Source organism: Manis javanica, chromosome X (assembly GCF_040802235.1).
Source record: "Manis javanica isolate MJ-LG chromosome X, MJ_LKY, whole genome shotgun sequence".
NCBI classification, from domain to species: Eukaryota; Metazoa; Chordata; class Mammalia; order Pholidota; family Manidae; genus Manis; species Manis javanica.
In genome coordinates, this window is record NC_133174.1 from 125,997,158 (window position 1) to 126,022,946 (window position 25,789).

The 25,789-nt window shown below is 38.2% G+C and overlaps 1 protein-coding gene across 1 annotated transcript in view; it reads left to right on the forward strand.

Moving 5' to 3' along the window:
• ADGRG4 (adhesion G protein-coupled receptor G4) overlaps positions 1-25,789 on the forward strand; it is a 91,175-nt gene that overhangs the window by 44,724 nt on the left and 20,662 nt on the right. The window contains exons 11-14 of the mRNA XM_017659086.3: positions 4,067-4,283; positions 5,319-5,481; positions 19,961-20,095; positions 25,192-25,311. Of these exons, the coding sequence (XP_017514575.3) occupies positions 4,067-4,283; positions 5,319-5,481; positions 19,961-20,095; positions 25,192-25,311 (635 nt within the window). The remainder of the gene's footprint in view (positions 1-4,066; positions 4,284-5,318; positions 5,482-19,960; positions 20,096-25,191; positions 25,312-25,789) is intronic.

The following is a 25,789-nucleotide window of genomic DNA, read 5'->3' on the forward strand; positions in this document are numbered from 1 at the left end:
GTGCAACCATCACCACTAATTCCAAAACATTTTAATCACTCCAAAAAGAAACCCCATACACATTAGCAGTCACTCTCCATTCCCTCCAGACCCTGGAAACCTGTAATCTACTTTCCTTGTTTCTTCTCTTTGTTTTACATTTTGTAGTAAGAACACTTAAAATGAGATTCACTCTCTTGACAAATTTTTAAGTGTACAATATATTACAACTGCCTATAGGTACCATGTTGTACAGCATCTCCCTAGAACTTATTCATCTTGCTTAACTGAAACTTCGTGCCTGTTGATCAGTACCTTCCCCTCTCCCTCTCCCCTAGCCCTTGGCAACCACCATTCTACTCTGTGCTTCTGTGAGTTCAACTATTTGAGATTCCACAAACAAGTGAGATCATTCACTATTTGTCTTTCTGTGTCTGGCTCATTTCACTTAGTATAACATCCTCTAGGTTCATTTAGCATAATGTCCTCTAGGTTCATTCATGTTGTTGCATATGGCAGGATTTTCTTCTTTTTTGTGGTTGAATAATATTCTACTGTACGTACATAGTGTTTCCCCACTGTGTATTCTTGGCACCCTTGTCAAAGATCAGTTGATGTATACATGTGGATTTATTTCTGGGTTCTCTATTCTGTATGTCTGTCTTCATACTAGTACTATGCTGTTTTGATTACTATAGCTTTGTAATATATTTTGATATCAAAGTATGTGATGCTTATTATACTTTATCAAGATTGATTTGCCTATTCGGGGTTTTTTGTGGTTCCATATGGATTTTAGAATTGCTTTTTCTTTTTCTGTAAAAACTGCCATTGGCTAGACTAGTTCAGTAAAGTCTATTTCCCGGGCAGTGTACATCTTCTGATGCTCCTCCTTAGAAGATGCAGCACTGGACATGTACACATTTCCCTAGCCTAGGGATGACTGTGGTTCTAGCTGGGTTCTCTCAACTGTCTCTTTCTCCAATCTCCCCACTAACCTTCTGACTGGTCTGCCTCTATTTGTATCAACAGTTTTTAGCTTCCTAATTGCTAGTTGATTGTTCTGTTGTTTTTGACAAAACCCTGGGACATAAATTGCTCCACAGTCTGATCCAATTAAAGTCTGACCCCATGGCAGGGGCAGAGTATTGCCAGCCTTTGCAGCTTTCTCCTACCTTCCTCTGGGCAATACATCTGCCCTTTGGGGTAGGAGCTTGGTGGGAGTGGTAAATACACCCTTCACCAGATGCTTCACTGGGACCTTCCCTATGTATGAGTATTTGGGAGAAGGGGTACTTACTGCTGGCACTCAGCTGCTGCCACTGCCCAGTGTGGATCTGCCACAGCCTAAAGCTGGAAAGATGGGAACTGCCAAAGTTCACTGGCTGTCAAATCCACTCAGAATGATTCTTCCATCCCAGGGACCTGGGACAATGGTAACTGCCACATGGCTGCCGAGTCCAGTGGAACAATTCTTCTTCCACAAGTCAGAGCTTTGGGGGATGGGTGCAGTTCCTAGCTCAAATGCTTGAATAAATGCATCTCAGTTTGTTGTAAGATCTCCCTCCCATCAATCTCCAGAGACTTTGGACGATTGTCTTTGCTAATTCTGACCAGCAGAATAGATGTCTCTCAAGGTAAACTCTACCCAACCCCTCCTTACAGCACCATTGTGAAAGTCCTGCCCCTCTTTATGAGTGTTTTTTAGGTATGCAGAAAGGATTTCCTCAAACGACTTCAGTTTACAAACGCACTGTCAGGCATAGCTCTCCTGCATAAAGTGGGTCCCTCCCATGATTCACTGGAAACTGAGGCATGGGCATTGCAGTGCCTTGCAGCAGAGCCAGGGACTTGCCTTGAGGCAAGGAACTACTCAGACTTGTCTTCCTTACAGAAGATGTACCTTTGACATCCTTGCCAAGGAATATCTAGAAGAATTAGAAGAGCAATCAGGGCTCTGGTGGTTTCTAGATCTGAAATCCTAAGTCAAAGTGTTGCAGCCTGAGGTGAGTGGGCGGCAAGATAGAGAGGTCTGTGTCGCATGCTGACCCCCCTTCTTCTGAGTGACACATTTTTCTTAGACATGCTAATAGAATTTTCTCTGTGGAAGAAAAAAGTTAACAAACAACCTTAAGAACAACAAGTTTTATATGAAGTTGGAATTTTTAGAAACTTAACTGTCAGAAGTCACTTTATTAAAAAATTCTGCAGAGGCAGAGAACAGCCGAATGGTAGCTATGATGTATATAACTGGAAAATAAACTATCAAGCTTATTAGCTTTGGAGGAAGCCTTCTCTTGTACCTTAAGAGTTTCATAAAAGATAAGTACAACGTAAAGGAAAAAAAGTGCATTCATCATGTTGAAACAACTTTTCATTAGCTTTCAATCTTGCTGGCAAGTATTAGGTATCTTGGTTGGACAAAAAACTCATCAGTTCCCCCAGGTGAATACTCATTTCACTTAAGTCCTTAACATCACAGAATTAGAAAATGTGTCCTTATTTCAAAAGTCTGTCCGTTCTTTGCTGTACCCAATTTTTGTTACCTCCATGATATTGAGGATGCATCACCCTCTAATGAAGTTGGTGGGGACATTTTACAAAACTGTCCTGTCTATATCCATCCTACCATCAGGGTGGGACAATGTGTGACTGAGAGGGAACAATGTAATTCCCAGGGTGACAGAGAGAAGGACTGCAAAGCACAGCTGCTCCAAACCCCAACACCATGCAGAAAAGGGACAAGGGCATGGATGTTATAGTACAGTGACACTGAAGAACGCTAGCTTTGGAGTCAAACAGTCCTGGATGAAAATTGGGGTTAGAACTTCTGTGTTTTAATTTTTTAAATCTGTATAGAGAGGATAATAGCTGTAGCCACCATATAGGGTTATTGTGACATCAAATGAGAAAATGATGTATAATGACTTGCTGTGTTTTCATCTCCAAAATGCCCACCATTGATTAACTGGTAGTTGAAGCAGGGCTGGCTTGTGACTGCTTAGCCCAATAGGATGTGGCAGTAGTGACACTGTGCCAACTATGAGACAAACTTTTCTTTATTCAAGTATCATTGATACACAATCTTATATTGGTTTCAAATATATAACACAGTGGTTCAACAGTTACCCACTTTATTAAACCCTCAACCCCACTAGTGTGGTTACTATCCATCAACATAGAAAGATGTTACAGAATCATTGGCTATGCTCTCCATGCTGTACTACCATCCCAGTGACCAACTTATGTTATGATTGAGAATTTTTGTGCCCTTTTATACCCCTCACCCTCCCCGTCCAGTATTATTGCTGACTTTTTGAAGATATGACACTGGTATAGTGGTAGCAATAACAAAGGTCCTTTTTTTTGGAAATGCATACCAAATATTTATGGATGAAATAATGTAATGTCTGGAATTTGCTTTAAAATGATCTGAGATTGGGGTAAAGTGGGTGGGAGCGAAGGTGAAATAAGATTAGTTCTTCATTGATACTTGTTGAAGCTAGGTGATTCATGAGGTGTATGGGGATTCATTAAATTATTCTTCTCACTTTTGTGCATGTTTGAAAATTTTCATAATAAAAAGTGAAGGAAAAAGTGGGTGATTTAATATCTACTGTTCTTACTCTCTAGAAAAATCTAAATTCAGTTGTTTTTTTTTAATTGTTATGTGGTCCATACTTACTTTTTTTCTGTGAGTTGCTGGCTCTTGATAGAAAAATGTAATCACCACCCTTGATTATGAAAACATAGACTGAGTGTTGCTGATATTTGAGTACAGGTAGAACCTACTTAACTCAATCCCATATTCAAAAATCTGAACAATTAGAATCTAATTGCAAGATAATTTTCAGTAACAAAAAGGTTTCCCTGGTGTATTTTAAAAAGGATGTAATGAATAAAAACTTGACTTATGTGCTACTTTCTGGGACTCCATCTGTTATGGAAATTGAGGCCCAATGTCATCCTTCTGTAAACTTTGCTACTTGCTATGTATTTCCATTTCATTGCCTTTACTTCTTAAAGGGAAGGAAGCAGACCCCACACCGAGCAACGCAGGTTTTACATTTCAATTTTCTGTCCCCAGAGAATGCGGATGATGTTGCAGAGCACATTTTAAATTTAATAAATGACTCCGCCCCTCTGGATGAAGAAGAAACAAAGATAATTGTTTCTAAAATATCCGATATTTCACAATGTGACGAAATAAGTATGAACCTAACCCAAGTTATATTACAAATAATCAGTGCTGTTTTGGGAAAGCAAAGTAATTCGTCATTTGAGCTGCATGAAGTAAGCAATGAGTAAGTGCTGAAACTTTGGTAAAATTAATAATTCCGTAACATGTAAAATATCTGTTATTAATTCCTTCACATACAGTCTTCACCAGTTTTAAAGGTCAGGTAGCTTTGTGTGCACAGCTCAGTTAGTACAGTGCAATACGGTCACCCTACTCAAATCCCAACTGTGAAAGAATGCATTCAAATTCTAACTGAACCTTATGATAGCAACTTGGCAAATACATAGTTACCCCAAACCAAATCTCCAATCCATTTCCCCAGCCCTGGTGCTCCCCGAATGTTCCCCATTGCTATAAAATACATCCACCCACCGCTTAGGCAAAAAACTTGAGAATAATATGAGTTACCTCCCTCTACCTTAGGGCCAGTCAATAACCAAGTCTTTCATGAGGCACTGTACATAAATTTTAATCCCTTAAAAAATCCTACAATCCATCTACTTTCCCCCATTTCCACCACCACCTTAGTCCAGGCCACATTTCTCTCAGCTGACCTTCTTCAATGACCTTGTAACTGGTCTCCCCGACTCTACTCTTGCCCACTTTGTACATAACTATGGTCTATCTTTTGCATTGCAGCCAGAATGATCTTTTAATGCATATACCTGGCCATGTCATTTTCTTGCTTTTAAATCTGCTCAGTGGCTTTCTGTTATATGTAGAATAAAATCCAAATTTCTTGGCCTCTGAGGCCCTGCATAAGATCTGGCTTTACATATAACAATGTCATTTAATTTTTTAAATAATCTTTTGAAATGAGTGCTACTATTGCCTCAACACTGCAAATCAGGAAACTGAAGCTCAGTGAGGTTATTTTATTGGACAGCACAGTTAGAAATGACAGGAGCTAAGATTTAGACCTCTGCCTGACTCCAAAGCCAGGGCTCTTATCCAGTAATTCCTAAACAATAGGAAGATAATGATTAGTATGGAAATAACTTACATTGAAAAAACTCTTACACTGAGGAAATCTTGTAAGGAGGATGGGCTTTGCATTAAAAAGATAGGAATATTCTTGTCTACCTGCCATTCCTTGCAGAATTCTGAGGATAATAGAGCGTGCTGGTCACAAGATGGAGTTTTCTGGGAAGACAGCAAATCTGACGGTGGCCAGCCTGGCTTTGGCTGTCCTGCGTGTGGACCACATTTTTGAAGGCATGGCCTTCAGCATTCACTCCTATGAAGAAGGCACAGACCCTGAGGTGAGTGCAGCTCAGGGAACTGAGAGCCAGTCAGCCATGCACTCTTCCAAGTCTTCATTTACTCCTTGGTGGGACAGAGGCTGTTTTGCAAAGGCTTTAATCTTTGGAAGACCTTATGAAAACACAAATATCCAAGGGACAATTTGTACATAACCCTTAGTAAGCTAACACCTTGGCTGTCGTGGTGTCCATGAGATGGGCAATGGTACCACCTTTGACTCTGTGACCTGAAATCATTTCAGATGTCAGTTTATTATTAGCTACCACTTATGGAGCACTTATAATATATTGGGCATTGTGCTACTGCCTCCTTTGTACAAATAAGGAAACAGAAAAGTTAAGTAACTTGCCTAAGGACACACAGGCTCATGGTAGAACCAGGATTCAAACTTATGTCTGGCTGGCTTTGAAGTCTGGCCCCTTTCCACCACACTACACAACCTCAGTTTTTGACAAGTCATATGCCGCCAACTCCTGCTCAGAACAATTTGGGAGAGGAACATTTTTTTATTTATAATTTAAAAAGTTATAAGATTTACACATGGAAAAGTGCACAAATTCTAAGTATATACTCTCTGAATTTTGATACATGTGTACATCTGTGTATCTCAAAACCCTATCAAAATATAGAACACTACTACCACCCCTAAAGTGTCCATCATGCCCCTTCCCAGTCAATCCCTGAAAATGCTACTACCTCCATTGGTAACCACTGTTTTTTTTCTGGTATTTTTCCACCATAGCTTTGCCTGTTCTAGAACTTTATGTAAATGAAATCATATAATATGTACTGTCTTGCATAAGGTTTCTTTTTATAGCATAATGGTTATTCTTTTTGAGATGCATCCTTTTGTTTCCATAGTTTATTTCTTTTTATTGCTGAATAATATCCATCATGTGGATATACCACCAATTATGTATTCTTTTGTTGATGGGCATTTGGATTGTTCCCAGTTTGGGGCTATTATGAGTAATGCTGCATTGAACATTTGTGTAAAAGTCTTTGTGTGGGCATACGTTTTCATATATCTTGAGTAAATACCTAAGAATGGAATTACCAGCTCATAAGATGTATGGTTAAATTTGTAAGAACCTGTCATACTGTCTTCTAAAGTGGAGTGATTTTTTACTTTTGTATTGGCCATGTGTATATCTCCTTTGGTGATGTATCTGTTAAAATCTTCTACCTGTTTTTAAATTGGCTTGTCTTCTTATTACTGAGTTGTAAGGATTTTTTACATATTCTGGAAATAAGTCATTTATCAGATATGCTTTGAACATATTCTGTCCGTGGCTTGCCTATGCATTTCCTCAGTGGTGCCTTTTGATGAGATTAAGTTTTAGTTTTAATTAAGTATAACATCAGTTTTTTTCTTTGATGAATAACAATATATGACTTGTCTAAGACATTTTTGCCTCCCAGCAAGTCATGAAAATATTTTCTTATGCCTTCCTTTAAAAGCTCTATAGTTCTAGCTTTTATGTACAGGAGTATAATCCTAATCAATTGAATTAATATTTTTGTATGGTGTGGTATATGGTTTGGAGTGTGTTTTGTTCCATGTAGATATCCAGTTAATCCAGCACCACTTATTGAAGACTTTTCAATAAAGTGGCTTGTTTTGGCATCTTTAACAAAAAAGTCAAATACTCATGAAAATGTAGGTCTGTTTCTGAGCTTTCTAGTTGGACCTTTTTTTTTTTTTTTGTAGATTCTGATGCCTTTGCCACACTGTCTTGATACCTGTAGTCTTGAAGTAGGTGGTATGAGTCCTTCCACTGTTCTTTTTCAAGATTGCTTTCGTTATTCTAAGCCTTTTGTAAATCCATATGACTCTTCAGATTTGCTTATTCAATTTGTACAAAAATAACTTGCTGAAATTATGATTGGGATTGAATTGAAGCTATTGATCAATTTTGGGAGAATGGACTTCTTAATAATATTGAGTCTTCTAATTCAGGATTAATTTTTCCAATTATTTGCTGCAAGTATATAAAATAAAATTAATATTCTATGCCTATCTTATCTCTCATCTATCTATGTAAATTTTATATCGTATGAATTTGCTAAACTCACCTATTAGTTGTAGTAGTTGTTTCAGAAATTCCTTAGGACTTTCTATGTAATGTCATCTGACAGTAGAGGCAGTTTTATATCTTCCTTATTGATTTTTATTCTTTTTCTTGCCTTATTTTGATATTAGAAAATAATGAATAGAAGTGATAAAGTGGGTGCCCTTGTTCTTGTTTTTCTTCAGGAGAAAGAATTTTACCATTACTGTGAAACATGTTTTTGTTTTGTTTCTTAAATACTCTTTACTTGACTGAGGAAGTTACCTTCTGTTCCTAGTTTGATGCAAATTTTTATTATGAATGGCGGTTGTACTTTGTCAAATGGGTTTCTGTATCTCTTAAGTAATCATTTGGCCTTTTTCCCTTATTCTTCTATATGGTGAATTACATAGATTATAGGAGACAAACCAATCTTGCATTCCTGGAAGAAACCCTACTGGTCATGACATTATCATTTTTACATAGTGCTATTTTCAACTTGCTTATGTTTTAAGTACTTTTGCACTTATGTTCATGGAGGATGTTGGTCTGAAATTTTCTTTTTCTCTAATTTCTTTATCAGTCTTTAGATTAAGGTTTTGCAAACTTTATCAAAGTAAGTTGGAAAATGGTCCCTCATCTCCTTTCAGAAAGAGTTTGTATAACATTGGTGTTCTCTTTTCATTAAGTGCTTGATAGGGTTCACTTGGAAACTCTCTGGGTCTGGAATTTCTTTGTGGGAAGTATTTAATATCAAATCCAATTTATTTAATGGATTCATCTGTGTCTATTTTAGTTAGTTATATTTTTCTAAGAATTTATTTTATCAAACTTGTCAAGCTTGTTGGCAATCCCCTTATTATTTCTTAATTCCTGTATGATATATAGGAGTGGTCAGCAAACGTTTTCTGTAAAAGGCAGCTGTATATATTTTAGATATTGTATCTACTATTCTCCCTTCCTCCTCCCTCCCTCCCTCCCTCCCTCTCTTCCTTCCTTCCTTCCTTCTTTCTTTTTCCCACCCTTTTAAAACTGAAATTCAAAAGCCATCCTTAGCTTGAAGCATGCAAAAATAGGTGGTCTTGGGTAGGATTTGGCCTACTGACCAGTTTGTTAATCTTTGATCTATAGTAATAATCTGTCTTTCATTCTTGATATTGATCATTTCTTTTCTAGCTCTTTTTTTGTGATCAGTATAAGCTAGAGATTTTTCAATTTTGTTGATCTTTTCCAAGAAACAACTTTTGGCTTTGTTAATTTTCTACATTGTATGTTTTCTATTTTGTTGATATCTCTGCTCTTATCTTTATTATTTCCTTTTTTGTACTTACTTTAGGTTTACTTTACTCATCTTTATTTAGTTTCTTAAAGTGGACCCATAGGCCATTCATTTAGACCCTTCTTTTCTAATATAATCATAAAAAGCTATAAATATCTAAGTACTGCTCTAGCTGCAGTCTGCAAATTTCGATATGTTTTATTTTCATGATCAGTCACCTCAAAATATTTCCTACTTTCTTCCATAGATCATTCAGGAGTGTGTTCCTTTTTATATATATACAGTCTTGTATTGATTTCAAATAAACAACACAGTGATTCAACAGTTACCCATATTATTAAATCCTTACCCCCTCTATTGTAGATGCTATCTGTCAACATGAAAGATAATACAGAATCATTGACTATAATCTCCATGCTGTATTACTATACCCATGAACAACTTATATTAAGATTAAGAATTTTTGTGCCCCTTTATTCGCCTTGCCCTTTCCACCCACCCAACCCAACACTTTCCCCGTGGTAATCACTAGTTACTTCTCAATGTCTATGAGTCTACTGTTCTGTTCCTTCTGTTTAGCTTTGTTTTTAGATTCCACAAATAAGTGAAATCATATGATCTTTGTCTTTCTCCATCTGGCTTGTTTCTCTGAGCATAATACCCTCTAGATCTATCCATGTTGTTGCAAATAGCAGGATTTCTTTTTTATGGCTGATTAATATTCTTTGTGTATATGTACCACATCTTCTTTATCCATTCATCTATTGATGGACACTTTGGTTGCTTCCATATCTTGGCTACTAAATAATGCAGCAATAAATGTAGGGGAGCATATATCTTTTCAAATCAGAGATTTTGTTTCCTTCAGGTAAATTCTTAGAAGTAGAATTACTGGGTCAAATGGTATTTCTATTTTTAGTTCTCTGAGGAGCCTCCACACTACTTTCCATAGTGGCTGCACCAATTGACATTCGCACCAACAGTATCAGAGGATTCCCATTTCTCCACATCCTTGCAAACACTTGTTATTTCTTGTCTTTTGGATAGTGGCCATTCTAACTAGTGTAAGTTGATATCTCATTGTGGTTTTGATTTGCATTTCCCTGATGATAAGCAATATGGAGCATCTTCTCATGTGCCTGTTGGTCATCTGTATTTCTTCTTTGGAGAAGTGTCTGTTCAGGTTCTTTGTGTATTTTTTAATAAGGTTATTTGTTTTCCTGGTGTTGAGGCATATGTGTTCTTCATATATTTTGAATGTTAACCCTTTATCAGATAAATCATTTACAAATATATTCTCCCATACTGTAGCTTACCTTTTTGTTCTGCTGCTGGTGTCCTTTGCTGTACAGAAGCATTTTAGTTTGATGTACTTCCACTTGTTTATTTTTGCTTTTGTTTTCCTTGCCTGAGGAGATATATCCAGGAAAAAAATTGCTCATACTTATGTTCAAGAGATTTTTGCCTACATTTTCTTCTAAGAGTTTTATGGTTTCATGGCTTAACTTAGGCCTTTCATCCATTTTGAGTTTACTTTTCTGTATGAAGTGTATGTGTACAGAGAGTAATCCAGTTTCATTCTCTTGCACGTAGCTGTCCAGTTTTCTCAACACCAGTTATTGAAGAGGCTGTCTTTTCTCCATTGTATATTCTCATCTCCTTTATCATATGTTAGTTGACCATATATGCTTGGGTTTATATCCAGGCTCTTTATTCTGTTCCATTGATCTATGGGTCTGTTCTTGTGCCAGTACCATACTGTTTTGATTACTGTAGCTTTGTAGAATAGCTTGAAGTCAGGGAGCATGATACCCCTGGCTTTGTTCTTCTTTCTCAGGATTGCTTTGGCTATTCAGGGTCTTTTGTGGTTCCATATGAATTTTAGAACTATTTGTTCTAATTCATTGAAAAATGCTGTTGGTGTTTTGATAGGGATTGCAGTGAATCTGTAGATTGCTTTAGGCAGGATGGCCGCTTTGACAATATTAATTCTTCCTATCCATGAGCACTGGATAGATTTCCATTTATTGGTGTCTTCTTTAATTTCTCTCATGAGTGTCTTAATATTTTCAGAGTATAGGTCTTTCACCTCCTTGGTTAGGTTTATTCCTAGGTATTTTATTCTTTTTGATGCAGTTGTAAATAGAATTGTTTCCTGATTTCTCTTTCCACTAGTTTTTTGTTCATATGTAGGAATGCAACAGATTTCTGTGCATTAATTTTGTATCCCACAACTTTGGTGAATCTAGTTATTAGTTCTAATAGTTTTTTGTTGTAGTCTTTAGGGTTTTCTATGTATGATATCATGTCATCTGAACATAGTGGCAATTTAACTTCTTCCTTACCAATTGGATGACTTTTATCCCTTTCTCTTATCTGATTGCTGTGGATATGACCTCCAGTACTATGTTGAGTAAGAGTGGTGAGGGTGGATATCCTTGTCTTATTCCTGATCTTAAGAGAAAAAGCTTAATTTTTTTCACTATTAATTATTATGTTAGCTGTGGGTTTGTTGTATATGGTCTTTATTATGTTGAGGAACATACCCTCTGTACCCATTTTGTTGAGAGTTTTTATCATGAATGGATGTTCAATTTTGTCATATGCTTTTTCAGCATCTATTGAGATAATCATGTGATTTTATCCTTCTTTTTGTTAACGTGGTGTGTGATATTGATTGATTTATATAATTCTGACAGAATTATACCATCCTTGCATCCTTAGAATAAATCCCACTTCATCATGATGGATGATCCTTTTGATGTATTTTTGAATCTATTTGCTAGCATTTTGTTGAGGATTTTTGCATCTATGTTCATCACGGATATGGGTCTATAATTTTTTGTGTGTGGTGTTTTTATCTGGTTTTGGTATTAAAGTGATGCTGGCCACATAGAATGAGTTTGAAAGTATTCTCTCCTCTTCTACTTTTTGCAATATTTTAAGACAGATGGGTATTAGCCCTTCTTTAAATGTTAGGCAGAATTCAGCTGTGAAGCCATCTGGTCCTGGAATGTTGTTTGTTGGGAGTTTTTTGATTACCAATTCAATTTCATTGCTGGAGATTGGTCTGTTCAGATTTTCTGTTTCTTTCTGGGTCAATCTTGGAAGGCTGTATTTTTTTAGAAAATTTTCCATTTTTCCTAAGTTGTCCAGTTTATTGACATAGAATTTTCCATAGTATTCTCTAATAATTCTTTGTATTTATGTGGTATCCATTCTGACTATTCCTTCTTCATTTCTGATTTTCATTATTTGTGCCGTCTCTCTCTTTTTCTTGGTAAGTCTGGCCAGGGGTTTATCTATTTTGTTTATTTTGTCAAAGAACCAGCTCTTGGTTTCATTATTTTTTTCTATTGTTTTATTCTTCTCTACATTGTTTATTTCTACTCTGATTGCTCTGATCTTTATTACGACCCTCCTACTAACTTTGGGTTTCATTTGTTCCTCCTTTTTAGTTTCTTTAATTATGAATTTAGACTATTTATTTGGGATTGTTCTTGTTTCTTGAGGTAGGCCTGTATTGCTATGTACTTCCTTCTTACAATGGCCTTTGAAGCATCCCACAAATATTGGACTGTTGTATTTTTATTTTCATTTATCTCCATGTATTGCTTGATTTCTGTTTCAGTTTGGTCATTGATCCACTGATCATTTAAAAGCATGTTTTTTAGCCTCCATGTGTTTGTAGGCTTTTTTGTTTTCTTTGTGTAATTTATCTCTCATTTCATACCACTGTGGTCTGAGGAGTTGCTTGATACAATTTCAATATTTTAAAATTTATTGAGGCTCTTCTTGTGACCTAGTATGTGATTTATTCTGGAGAATGTTCCACATGCACTTGAGAAAAATATATATCCTGCTGCTTTTGGGTGGAGTGTTCTGTAATATCTGTTAAGTCCATCTGGTCTAATGTATTGTTCAATGCCTCTGTTTCCTTATTTGTTTTCTCTCTGGTTGATCTGTCTATGGATGCGAGTGGTATGTTAAAGTCTCCTAAAATTAATGTGTTGCAATCCATTTCCCCCTTTAATCTGTTAGTATTTGTTTTACATATTTAGGTGCTCTATGTTGGATGCATAGATATTTATAATGGTTATATCCTCTTGGACTGAGCCCTTTATCATTATGTAATGTCCTTCTCTCTTGTTACTTTCTTTGTTTTGAAATCTATTTTGTCTGACATAAGTACTGGTACTCCTGCTTTTTTATCCCTATTGTTTTTATGAAATATCTTCTTCCATCCCTTCACTTTTAGTCTGTGTGTGTCTTTGGGTCTGAAATGAGTCTCCTATAGGCAGCATATAGATGGGTCTTGTTTCTTTATCCATTCTGCCACACTATCTTTTGATTGGTGCATTCTGTCCATTTACATTTAAGGTGATTATTAGTAGACATGTACTTATTGTCATTTTATTAATTGTTTTCTGTTTGTTTTTGTAGCTCCTCTTCATTCCTTTCTTCTTCTCTAATACACTTCTCTTGTTATTTGATGGTTTTCTTTAGTCTTGTGGTTGGATTTCTCCTTTTTAATTTTTTGTGTTTCTATTACAGGCTTTAGATGTGTGGTGCCAAAGTTTCAAGGATAGCTTCCTGATTATGTAACAGTCTATATTAAGTTTCTGGTTGCTCTATTTCTAACACAATCTAAAAGTATTTTTCTTCTTCTTCCTCCTCCACACTTTATGTATTAGATGTCATAATCTGCACTTTTTTTGTATCCCTTGGTTGATTTTGTGTGTAGCTGTTGTCTTGCCAATGGGTTTCAGCGCTGGGCAAGTTCACATCGGATTCAGTGAGACCGAGGAATGACAATGGGATGTTTTTGGGGTAAAAGGTTTCATTACCTGGCTTGTTCTCCCAGCAATAGGTCAAGAACTAGAATTACATCTGCATCCAACAGTCTGCAGGTCTGTTCTGTAATCCTTCTTCATTTCTGCCTCTACCCAGAGCACTGGGAAGAGCTGTTTATATAGTTACTCAGTCAATAATAGCTTATTGCCTACAGGCGTGGAAGCAGTAGCCTAGCAGTAGGCCAGTTACATCATCAAGTGGTTTAGGTTCAGGTGTGTATCCTGGCCATAGGAACTTCAGTTTTTCCCACAGTTGTTTTTGCTACTTTTTTTGTTTTACTTTCATACTTGCTTGGTAATTAATTGTTCTACTACCTTTACTGTGGGTTTATTTTCACTGGTGAAAACTATTTCACCTTAGGAACATTTTCATCTACAGCAGTCCCTTCAACATATCCTGTAATGCTGGTTTAGTTGTTATAAATACTTTGAGCCTTTGTTACCTGGAAATTGTTTAATCCCTATTTCAAATTTGAATGATAATCTTCTGGGGTAGAGGATTCTTAGTTGAAGGTTCTTCTGTTTCAGTACATTAAATATTTCATGCCACTCCATTCTGGTCTGTAATGTTTCCGCTGAGAAGTCTGCTGATAGCCTGATGGGCTTTCCCTTATAAGGACTCTTTTTTCTCTCTCTGGCTGCTTTCAATACTCTCTCCTTATCCTTAATCTTTGTCATTTTAATTATTATATATTTTGGTGCTGCCTTCCTGGGGTTCCTTTGGTTAGGGGCTCTCTACACTTCCATGACCTGAGTGTCTATTGCCTTCCCTAGATTGGGGAAGTTTTCAATAATTATTTCCTCAAAGGGACTTTATCTCTCTCTCTTCTACTTCTGATATGCCTATTATGCTAATATTGTTTCACTTGGATTGGTCAAACAGCTCTCTTATCATTCTTTCATTCCTAGGGATCCTTTTTTCTCTGTTCCTCAGCTTCACTGTGTTCCCATTCTCTAATTTCCATCTCATTCATTGTCTCCTCTACTTGCAGTAATCTATTATTCAGTCTCTCCATTGTATATTACATTTCAGTTACTGTGTTCATCAGCTCTGAGTGGCTTTTTTTCAGCTATTTTATCTCTTTGTTGAAGTCTTCCCTGAGATCTTCAATACTTTTCTGCAGATCCATGAGCATATTTATGACTTTAATTTTGAAAACTTTATCAAGAAGATTGGTTATTTCTGCTTCATTTAACCGTCTTCCTTGTGTCTTATCCTGCAGTTCTGTTTGGAACATATTCCTCTGCCTCTTCATTTTGTCAGTTTTTCTGTGTTTCTTCCTTTGTATTAGATGGATCTGCTATTCTTCCTGGTCTAGAGCATAATGACTTTATGAAGAAGGCATCTTGTGATGCTCAGAAGCTCAAGACTCCTTACTGTCCAGTTCCTGGTTCTCCTTTGCAGTGGAGCCCCAGTTGCTCTTGGTGGGCAATGGGTGGTACTGCCTATGTGTCTTCTGTCTGTGGTCTGAATCCACTGTTGCTGGCAGTTTGCCTCAGCTGGCCCTTTGTGTTCAGAGCAATGGCTTATGCTGGCATGCTTGTGGGTGGTGCTGCCCTCTGCCTGCTCTTCAGCGATGATGTGGATGGCCTGCAGTGAAGGCAGGGCAGTTGCATGGCTCTGGAGCAGGGCAGGGCATGGCGAGTAGCAAGGTAGCAGAGTGCACTGCAGCAGCAAGTTGCACTGATGCCCCTAGTGGTGGTGTAGGATGCAGCACCAGGCTTGGCCTCCTGTGGGGAGAAAGGAGCTCTTGGAGCTGGCTCCTGCAGGTGCCTCCCTGGTAAGGCTGAGATAGGGCTGTGAAAGCTGGGAGAGCCTCCCTCTGCCTGCCAGGCAGCAAAGTCTGACTCAGCTGCACTGAGTGGGCTGGCATGCCAGTGGTGCACAGGGGAGTGCCTCAGGGCCAATCTGCCAACAAAGGGGATGGAGTTTCTGGGGCTTCTGAGAGTGCCTGAACTGTTGGGCTAAGGGAGGGCTGAGGAGGTATGTCCACCTGTACTTTCTCCTGAAGAGAGAGCTATATTCAACCCTCACCCCTCTGGCACCCCTCCAACTGCTGGCAAGTCTTTAAAACTGCCAACTCTGCTTTGGGTCTCAGCAGGACCAGTAGAGTGTGCCTGTCCTCCACAAGCAACTGGAGTCTCAGCTCCCAGAGTGTTCCAACTGCCCCTGGTGTCCAGCCCTACTAAACACCAGAACCCAATGCAATGTGGACTTGTGCTCCCAGAGGAGATCTCTGGGGCCAGGTGTGCGGTGTTTCTGGGCACCTATCCCATCCCTGCCCTGTTCCTCTTCCTCCAGCCTGTGGGCTGGGATGGGAAAAGGGGTTGGGTCCCACTCAATCACAGCTCTGCCACTTTACCGTTTTCTTTGTGGTCTTCTCTTTTTTCCCAGGTGTAGGTGGTCTGCTCTGCAGTTTTCAGGTCATTTTTGGGTTTAGTTGTATTTGTTATAGTTGCTTCCTTGGTGTGTTTGTGGGAGGAGGTTTTCACCTTGCCTTTCTACTCCACTGTCTTTCCTCCCAGAATCTAAGAGTATGTTCTTTAAATCCCAGATATTTGGAGGATGCCTACAATATATTATTGTTACTGATTTCTTGTTTATTTCATTTTGGTCACAGAATATACTCAGTATAATTTCAATCCATTTAAATTTATTGGTACTCATTTTTTGGTCCACTGTATGATCTATTTTGGTGTTTCACACACTTGAAACACTTGGTGCATTTTACAGTTGTTGGATATATTGTACTATAAATATCAATTAGGTCTCAAGGTGATTGATAATATTGTTCAGATTATCTATGTCTTTACTGACTTTTTTTCCTAGTTGTTTCCTAGTTTAGCAGGGTGCTAAAGTCTGTAACTTTGTAAAATAGTGTATTTCTCCCTTTATTTGTGTCAAATTTCACTTTATTCATTTTGGAGTTCTGTTATTAAGTGAATACATATTTATGTTGTTATGTCTTCCTAATAATAACTATAATCCTAAACTATCATTATGAAACAGTCTTCTTTATTCTGGTAATAGTCTTTTTCTTGCAGTCTATTTTATCTGATTTTAATATAGTCATCCTAGCTTTCTTATGCTTACTGTTTTAGATATTTGTTTTTTTCATCCACTTTCTTTCTATGTCTTCATAGTTAAAGTGCACTTCTTATAGATAGTATGTGGTTTATGTTTCACTTTTTTTATCCAGCCTGAAAATATTTGCCTTTGGATTAGAGTGTGTAGTCCTTTAACATTTAATGTAATTTTTGATATGGTTGAATTTAGGACTACCATTTAATTTTATTTTCTATCTGTCCTGTTTTTTGTTCCTCCTTTCCTGTTGCCTTTTGGTTTATTTTAATATTTATTACTATTGAATTTATTTTTTGCTGGCTTTTTAGATCTATCTATTTGCATCATTTTCTTAATGGTTGCTCTAGAGATTGCAATATCCATCCTTACATTTTTGCAGTCTACATAGAGGTGATAGTGTACCACTTCTTGTACAATAGAAACTTTGACTATACATATCCATTTACATCCTCTGACCTTTATGTTATAGTTGTCACATATATTACATCTAAGAAGATCAGAAACTCCATAAGACAGTATTATAATCATTGCTTTAAAGAGTCCTGTGAAATTGAGAGAAGAAAATAGTTTTTTATATTTACCTAAATATTTAGCATTTTCAATGCTCTTCATACCTTTCAGGTCAGAGTTTCATCTGGTAACATTTCCCTTCAATTTGACCAAATTCACTTAAGAGTTTCTTGTAACACAAGGTCTTATGGTGATGAATTTTCTTAGTTTTCATTTATCTGAAAATGACTTTATTTTGTCTTTTCTTAAAATATATTTTTGTTTACTATAGAATTCTAGATTGGCGGCATTTTCCCCTCAGCCTTTAAGATGTTCCACTTTCTTCTGGCCTCCATATTTTCAGGTCAGAAGTCAGTAATAATTTGAATTATTGTTTCTCTGTACGTGATATATAATGTGTCATATTTCTCTGGCTGCTTTTAATTTTGTTTTTTTGTAGTTTGACTATTATGTGCATAAGCATGTTTTTCTTTGTAGTTACCCTGCTTGAGGTTTGCTGAGCTTCTTGAATCTGTAATGTTATATCTTTCACCAAATTTGGGGGAATTTCCACTATTATTTCTTTAAATATTGTTTCATCACCATTCTCTCTTTCTTTCCTTTTGCAACTCCAATTACATGTATCAAAAAGTTTTGGTTCTGCCCCACAGGCCCCTGAGACTCTTTAAGTGTTATAATCATTTTACTATTTGTTCTTCTGATAGAGTAGTTTCTATTGATACATCTTCAAGTTCACTGACCTCTCTCATCTTCATGTTACTACTGAACCCATCCAGTGCAATTTTTAAAATGTTGATATTGTTTCAGTTTTAAAACATTTTTTGGCTTTTGTTTCTCTGGTGTTATTTCATCTTTTTGCATTAATTGCAAGCATATTTTCTTTTAAATACCTGAGCATAGTTATACTAGCTACTTTAAAATTCTTATCTGCTAACTCTAACATCTGGGTAATTTCAGGGTTGGTTTCATTGATTGCCTTTTCACTTGAAAATGAGTCACATTCATTCTTTCTTCACATATGGGATAATTTTGGATTATGTCCTGGGCATTGTGAATGTTATGTTGTGGAGACTATGGATCCTACTATATTACTCTGAAGGTGATTGATTTTTGTTATACCAGGCAATTAACTTAGTTGGAATCAAACTCTAGATTCTGTCTCTTGGATGACAGTTCAAATCCCAGTTAAGCTCCTTTATCCTTAGCTGGAGCCTTTTCTGCACATGTGGTTCAGAGGTTAAGCAGAGTTAATGTTCAGAATTTTGGGTCCCCCTCTCCAGCTCTTTCTTTTCCAGGATTCCTGGAAGTGGCTTCAACCTTCAAGTGGCTGTGTTTCCCATGACCTTTGTTTTCTGTTTTTTCATGCCCCTAACTGTAGGTTTTCTAGCAGAGCTTTGCGTGTCCTTCACAGCACAAATTTCAGCCTGCTACCAGGTTAAAAGCTGTAAAAACAGGTAACTCACTTTGTGGTGTTACCTTTTTCCAAATATGCCTGCTTTTCTACATTTTCCAGTATCTTCAAGTCATGGTTATTTTGTATAGTTGTTATATGCAGGAAGGTCAAGTCCATTAGGTGCTGCTCAGCCATACTGGAAGCAGGTGCTGACTTCCCATTACATTTTGGTTGCATCTGGGGCTTCTTGTTATAGACCATGGTGGAGAAATGAGTCAACCATTCCCTATCATATTCTCTGTACCAAACTGCTTACATGTTGAAGCTAAATCACAATCTCTCCATGGTACTCAATTGCACTAACAGAGTTTATTTGTGCCAAGAGAAAAGCCATATGACTTTTGAGTTCACAAGTTATTTTCAGAACTATTATGAACTTTCAACTCCCCATGATATACCCTATCTAGAGAATAGTTCCTTGAAAGGCAGCATAAATAATTGGGAAAATGTGGGCCCAAATCACATATATCTTTGTTCAACTACATCCCAGCCATCCCAGCTGTGTGACCCTAGACAAGTCATTCAATCTCTCTAGTCTTCCATTTCCTGATTGAATACAACACACCTTCAGAGTTGAAAAAAGGACTAAATGAGATAATGCACGTAGGGATGTACCTTATTTGGCCTAGGAGAGTCCAGGTCAAAACTGTGGACCCAGCTTATTGATGAAACTCCTTTTGCTCTCAAAAATGTTCCAGGACTTATCAAATGCTATTACAAATCAAATCAGCAGTTCTTAGGATCGTGAACCTCTAGCAAAATTCCTAAAGCCCAATGCCTCACTTTTTAACAAAAGCATTGCTCAATAACCTGTGGGGCAAATGTCTAATGCTATAGTATTGGAGGTTTTTTTGTTGTTGTTCTGTTTTTTCCCTCTCAGAACTGTACAGGAGAAGATGCCCTGCTTTCTTTAAAGACTGGCCTTTGTTTCTGAGAATCATGGCGAATCACCTAATTTGTCTTTCCCCTTTCCACATCTATAAATACCCAAGTGGAAGCAGATCAAAGGAAGAAAAACTCAGGATAGGTTTAGAAAGGAAAAGGTGGTGTGCACGTGTGTGTGCGTGCGCACACGTGTGTGTGTGTGTGTGTGTAAAAGCTGTAGCATTGCTTGTGGAGCTGGTTCCCACCCTTTGGCCTTCTGCATGATACTCCAGGGTTGAGGCAGAGTCTGGGCTGGGAGTTTGGGGGGTCTTCAAGCTGAGGGACGATGACTCCAGTTTTCATTTCCTGGTTTTTCTTGGCAGATACACCTAGGCGAAGTCCCTCTGGGGAGGGTTTTGGCTTCCATATATTTGCCTAAATCACTGAAGGAGAGAATTCCTCTTAGCAATTTACAGACCATCTTGTTTAATTTCTTTGGCCAAACTTCACTTTTTAAGGTAAGTTCTTGGCTCTGGTAACTGTTGTGGACTGACATACAGTGACTCATTGTAATTATGACCTCTTGCTATTTTCATGATGTTCTCTTTATTTTAGAATATGCTATCTGGTTTATTCCACAAATCTCCTAGCACAAACCCTGGCCCACAACACAAATCAATGTATACTTTAATCATGTTCCACAGTTTTTAATTTTCACAGCTTCTCAGCTTTGGAAGGGACCTTAAGGATTATCTGGTGACCAAACAAGCCTCAAGATGCCTTAAGGCCAGAAAAGAATAGCAAATTCTCCTGATGAAATACTGTTCTGGTTGGTCAGTGCTTTCCTCCCAAATCTCCCCTGGCTCCTCAAAGCCAACATACCTACTCTTTGGGGCCAATTTATTTTAAAGCTGAGGGGTGTCCAGCAGGCCATCTGCCTGTGGGCATTTGTTGCTCCTTCCCACCACCTCCACAGAACCTTCTCTGAGGGCTCCAGTCCTCACCCATTATTGAAACAGAGAGAGGCAGTATGATGCAGAGGTTAAGGGCATGGACTCGGAGGCCAGACTGACTTGATTTAAAGCAGGTTATGCCACAGTCTACCTGTGTGACCTTGGGCAAGTTATTCAACCTGCATGTGCCTTAGTTTCCTCCTATGTAAAACAGGGGACTAGTAGTACCTCACTGGGCTGTTAATGAGGTTAACTTATATAAAACATAACTTTGTATGTTAATACATATAAAGTGCTTGGAATATGGCCCAGTGCATAATAAATACCATGTAACTATTTGCATTACTGTTATTTGCCTATCTTAGGACTCTGCCTAACAAAAGGCCTGTGCCTTTAGCCCACTCTGTCCCATCTAGCTGTTGAGAAGACAGCAGAGTTAGCAGGAAGTTGTGTTGGTGATGATCATTATTAATTGTTACTATTTCCACTTAGTCTTTCATTTATTTCTCATGAGAAACCATGACTCAAAGAATGCTGTGGTCTGAATGTGTCCCTTCAAAGTTCACGTGTTAAAATCCTAAGCCCAGAGATGGTAGTATTAGGAGGTGGACCTTTGGGGAGTGATTAGGTCATGAAGGTAGAATCCTCATGAAAGAGATTAGTGTCCTTATAAAAAGCCCAGAGAGCTTGCTCGCCCCTTCTTCCATGTGAAGGCAGAGCAAGAAGATGCCATCTGTGCACTGGAAAGTGAGCCTTCACTAGAACCTGACCACATAGGCAATCTGATCTTGGGCTTCAAGTCTCCAGAACTATGAGAAATAAATTTCTGTTGTTTATAAGCCACTCAGTTTGATATTTTGTTTAGCTGTCCAAATGGGCTAAGACAAAGAGGTTACACAACTAGGAAGTCGCATAGCTAGGAATCAAACCCAGGCTGTCTGATCCTACAAAGTTCATGTATTTAAGGAGGTCCATATATTAATGCCCAGGTATATTTCCATTTTCTAAATAAGTTGTCCAAAGAAATGAATTTCTAATGGTCAAATATTCACAGAGTTATTTTAGGGGGGTTTGTACTGGGCCAACTTAAATGTACCACATACCCATGTCACATACCAACTCAAATATAACACATTATCCCCAGGAATGTCATTAAGATGTTCCATTGTGAAATTCTCTAGCCATTCCCCTTTCTATCTAAATTTAACCTGTTCCTGTGGGCATAGTTCAAATCCCAGGAAGCCTACCAGGAGTTCATGATCCCCTGCTCTCCTTCCCACTCTGTATTCTTGTGTTACACTTCTGCCTAGATTCTAGACCAGTTTTGCCAAGTAGGTTGTGGCATATATCATGACTCAAACATGTTTTATTTTCATGGCACCTAGCACAGAGCAAGATGCCCAGCATGTTTTCAGTAGTGATAGATCGATAGATGATAGGTAGATAGATAGATAGATAGATAGATATAGATAGATAGATAGATAGATAGATAGATAGATAGATAGATAGATGATAGATAGATGGATAGATGAATATAGACAGATAGACAGATAGATATAGATAGATAGATGATAGATAGATACACAGATGATAGATGGATATAGATAGACAGATAGATATAGATAGATAGATAGATAGATAGATAGATAGATAGATAGATAGATGGATAGATAGATAGATAGATAGACACATATAGATAGATGATAGGTAGATAGATAGATAGATAGATAGATAGATAGATAGATAGATAGATAGATGATATATAGATATAGATAGATATAGATAGATGATAGATAGATAGATAGATAGATAGACACATATAGATAGATGATAGGTAGATAGATAGATAGATAGATAGATAGATAGATAGATAGATAGATGATATATAGATATAGATAGATATAGATAGATGATAGATAGATAGATAGATAGATAGATAGATAGATAGATAGATAGATAGATAGATTTTTAGGCCTTATTTTAGTGGGAAAAATTAGGTTGGACCCTGAACAAGCCAGTTAATGAATACAAATTTTAATAAAAATTAAGAATGTGGCTCATAGCACTCTGACTCTTTCGGTAAGCTTGTAATTTCCCCGTATCATCTGAGATGCCATTATTTTGGTCTTAATTTCCCTTCATTCTTCAAAGAGCTGTACTTGTTTCATAGAATAAAAGATAAAATTGTTTTGCATAGATTTCATATTTAATGCATAATTTTTATTCACTAACATTTTCCACGGAAAGGAATTAAAGATTTTTGCCAAAATTAGCCTTCAGATATCATAGTAGCAGATGAAGAAGGATTTTGCCATCAAATTCAAAACTGGAAGGACTTTTATAACTCACAGTGTTCCATCCCCTCACTTTACCAGTGAGGATATTGAGACACAGAGCAGGGGAGGTACCTGCTGGAGGTAACACCATTTAGTCATTTATTCATGCAATTATTTATTCAGTCAGCAAATATTAATTGAATTCCTTCTATGCGTCTTCTGTGCCAATGATGCTAGGGATGCAGAGGTAAGCAGGAGGGATGGGGTGCTGCCCTCGGGAACTTACAGTCTGATCGGGAAGGACAGACACTAAAGGTTCTATCACTGAAGGGAGCCCCCTGAGGCTGGGACTGTGCCACTGGCTATTGGGGAGTGAGAACTTACAAGAGATGCCACCCTTAAATTACCTTTCCCCTTGAGTCCCGAGTCTGACAGCCTTGCTTTCAATTTCACACTGCTTCCAGAAACATCTTTTGATCAAAACATTACCTGTCATAAACTGAAGGAACAAAATAGCAGGAGACTCACACACCCCAAGAAGGAACTAGTGGTTACCAAAAGGGAGGGGTATGGGAGGGTGGGTGGGGAGGGAGGGAGAAGGGGATTGAGGGGTATTATGTTTAGTACACATGGTGTGGGGGGTCACGGGGAGAAGAGTGTAGCACTGAGAAGGCACATAGTGGATCTGTGGTATCTTGCTGCACTGATGGACAGTGACTGCATTGGGGTATGGGTGGGGACTTGATAAAATGGGTAAATGTAGTAACCACATTGTTTTTTCATGTGAAACCTTCATAAGAGTGTATATCAATCATACCTTAATAAAATATTGAAAAAAAACCCACTACCTGTCATTACAACACACTACCTTCAAAATCTTTGATAAGAACCACTCTTGGAAAACACATACCTCGTCCCCCACCCCACCAGTGGCAGTCCTCCCAGAGAGGGACAAAGCACCAGGCATGTCCAACATGGCAGAGGGGCTCTGGGAGCATAGAGGAGGGCCCCTACCGTCATCTAGGAGATGAGGAAAGGCCTCGGGTAAGAGAAGTGCCAACTGAGACCCAAGGTTGAACGAGAGCTCAAAGACGAGACAGGGTGAGGAGAAAGCGGGAGGGGTGTTTGAGGCAGAGGGAACGGCTCCATAAAGATTCAGAGTGAAATAGAGTGTAAGGGGTGGAAGGGTGAGAAATGATTTAGCTCCTCTGCCTGCATGGTTTCCATTTCATTCGTAAGGAAAATCAAGCGAGAGAACCGGTTAGTAAAATCCTGGCTCACTGTGTGTTTCTCCTCCTCTGGCCTTTCCAAAACTGTCTCTCTTAGACTAAGTCGGGAAGGCCCAGTTCTCGAAGGCCATGGGGCTTGGGAGTCTGAGGGCTTGCCATCCTCTGAAAGTGGCCCTGCAGGCTCCCCCTGGGAACGTCTGGGCTCAGCTCCTCTGCACTTTCTTGGCAAGTCCTCCGAGGATTTCCTTCCTCTTCCTCCTGCCTTTCAGCTGCTGCATCTCTTGTCTCTCAGCTGCCTTGCCTCCTGGACACTTGGCCTGTGGCACTTCGGGGCTGTTAATTAGCAAGTTCCACAATCTGAGGGCTACATTCTAGTTTGTTTCCTTCGAAGCGGCATTTATTAAGCATCCCTGCCCTATCATTCACTAGCTGTGTGACCTCTGTCCAAGCTTTTGAGCCTCCCCAAGACTCCGTTTATCTGAAAAAATGCCTCTATTGTTTCAGTGAGGGCTGAAGTTAGTGTATCTGCAAAGTGCTTAACACAGTAACTGGCTCACCATGCGTACAAGATAAAACAACTGCTATGTGCTAGGACATGTGGGGTCCGCCAGACACACACCTATGCTCTGGCCTTAGAGTTCATGGTCCCCTAGGGAGGAGATGACTGTCCTCAGAGACTTGTTCCAAGCTAGATGTTGATCATCCTGCTTCCATCTCCAGGAAGTGGCTTATAGCTAACCCGTGATGGATTTATGTTCCCTGTAGGGAGAGACTCCCTAAGAGTATGTAAAGATGGTGGAGGGGGAGAACCAGGTAAGCTGTGAAATGTCAGGGCCCAGAGAGTTATCCAAGTAGGGAATAGTTTCACTTTGTTGCTAGTGCAGCACTGAGTAGCAGGTGCAAAACCAATGCTTGTTGGGTAGTTATTTGGGTGTGTGGCTGGATTCATGAATTGTTCTAGCTTGGTGTAATTGAGACCTTATGTGCAGACAAGAGATGAGCTAAATGACCTCTAAAAGTTTCTTCTTAGCTTGCCACTTTACTGCCCATATTTCTGCACCTAATGCTGTGTAGTACTTCAAAGTTCTAAATGGATCATTAACATGTGAGAAATTTAGGACCTGAACTGCTCTCCCCTTATATTTTTTATCTGTAGACCAAAAACATCACTGGAGCCTTAACCACGTATGTTGTGAGTGCCAGCATTTCAGATACATCCATTCAAAACTTGGCTGACCCAGTGGTTATTACTCTGCAGCATATTGATGGAAACCAGGTAATATATTCATTTTCATCTCAGAATAAAAAGGCCTCAGAAACATTCCATGATTTTCCTATTAAAAATAATTGGCTAGTTAACAGATGTGATTCTAAGGCTTAATGAAGACTGTCCCACTCCAGGTAGCAGAGGTGCATCATAATTGGGGCCTTCTAGAGATAATGCTTTATCTTAAAGGGATACCCAATAGTGGGCTTCTAGTACTATAACAGATTGGCAGAGGAGTGACTGGGGACAGGTGGATCTTTTGGTCGTCCCATCATACTAAGTGATATTTAATTCCATTTATTTTTGAGTGAGGCAAATAGCTTAACTCAAAATAATTGGACATTTTTATCCTTTGAATTTCCATGAAGAGCATTAAAATAGGTATTAATTATCACTAAAGGATTGAAACCATAGTCATATGGCATAACATAAGGTATATATTACTAAATGATCAAATTTAGCCATAGTATAAGAATGAACTACTATT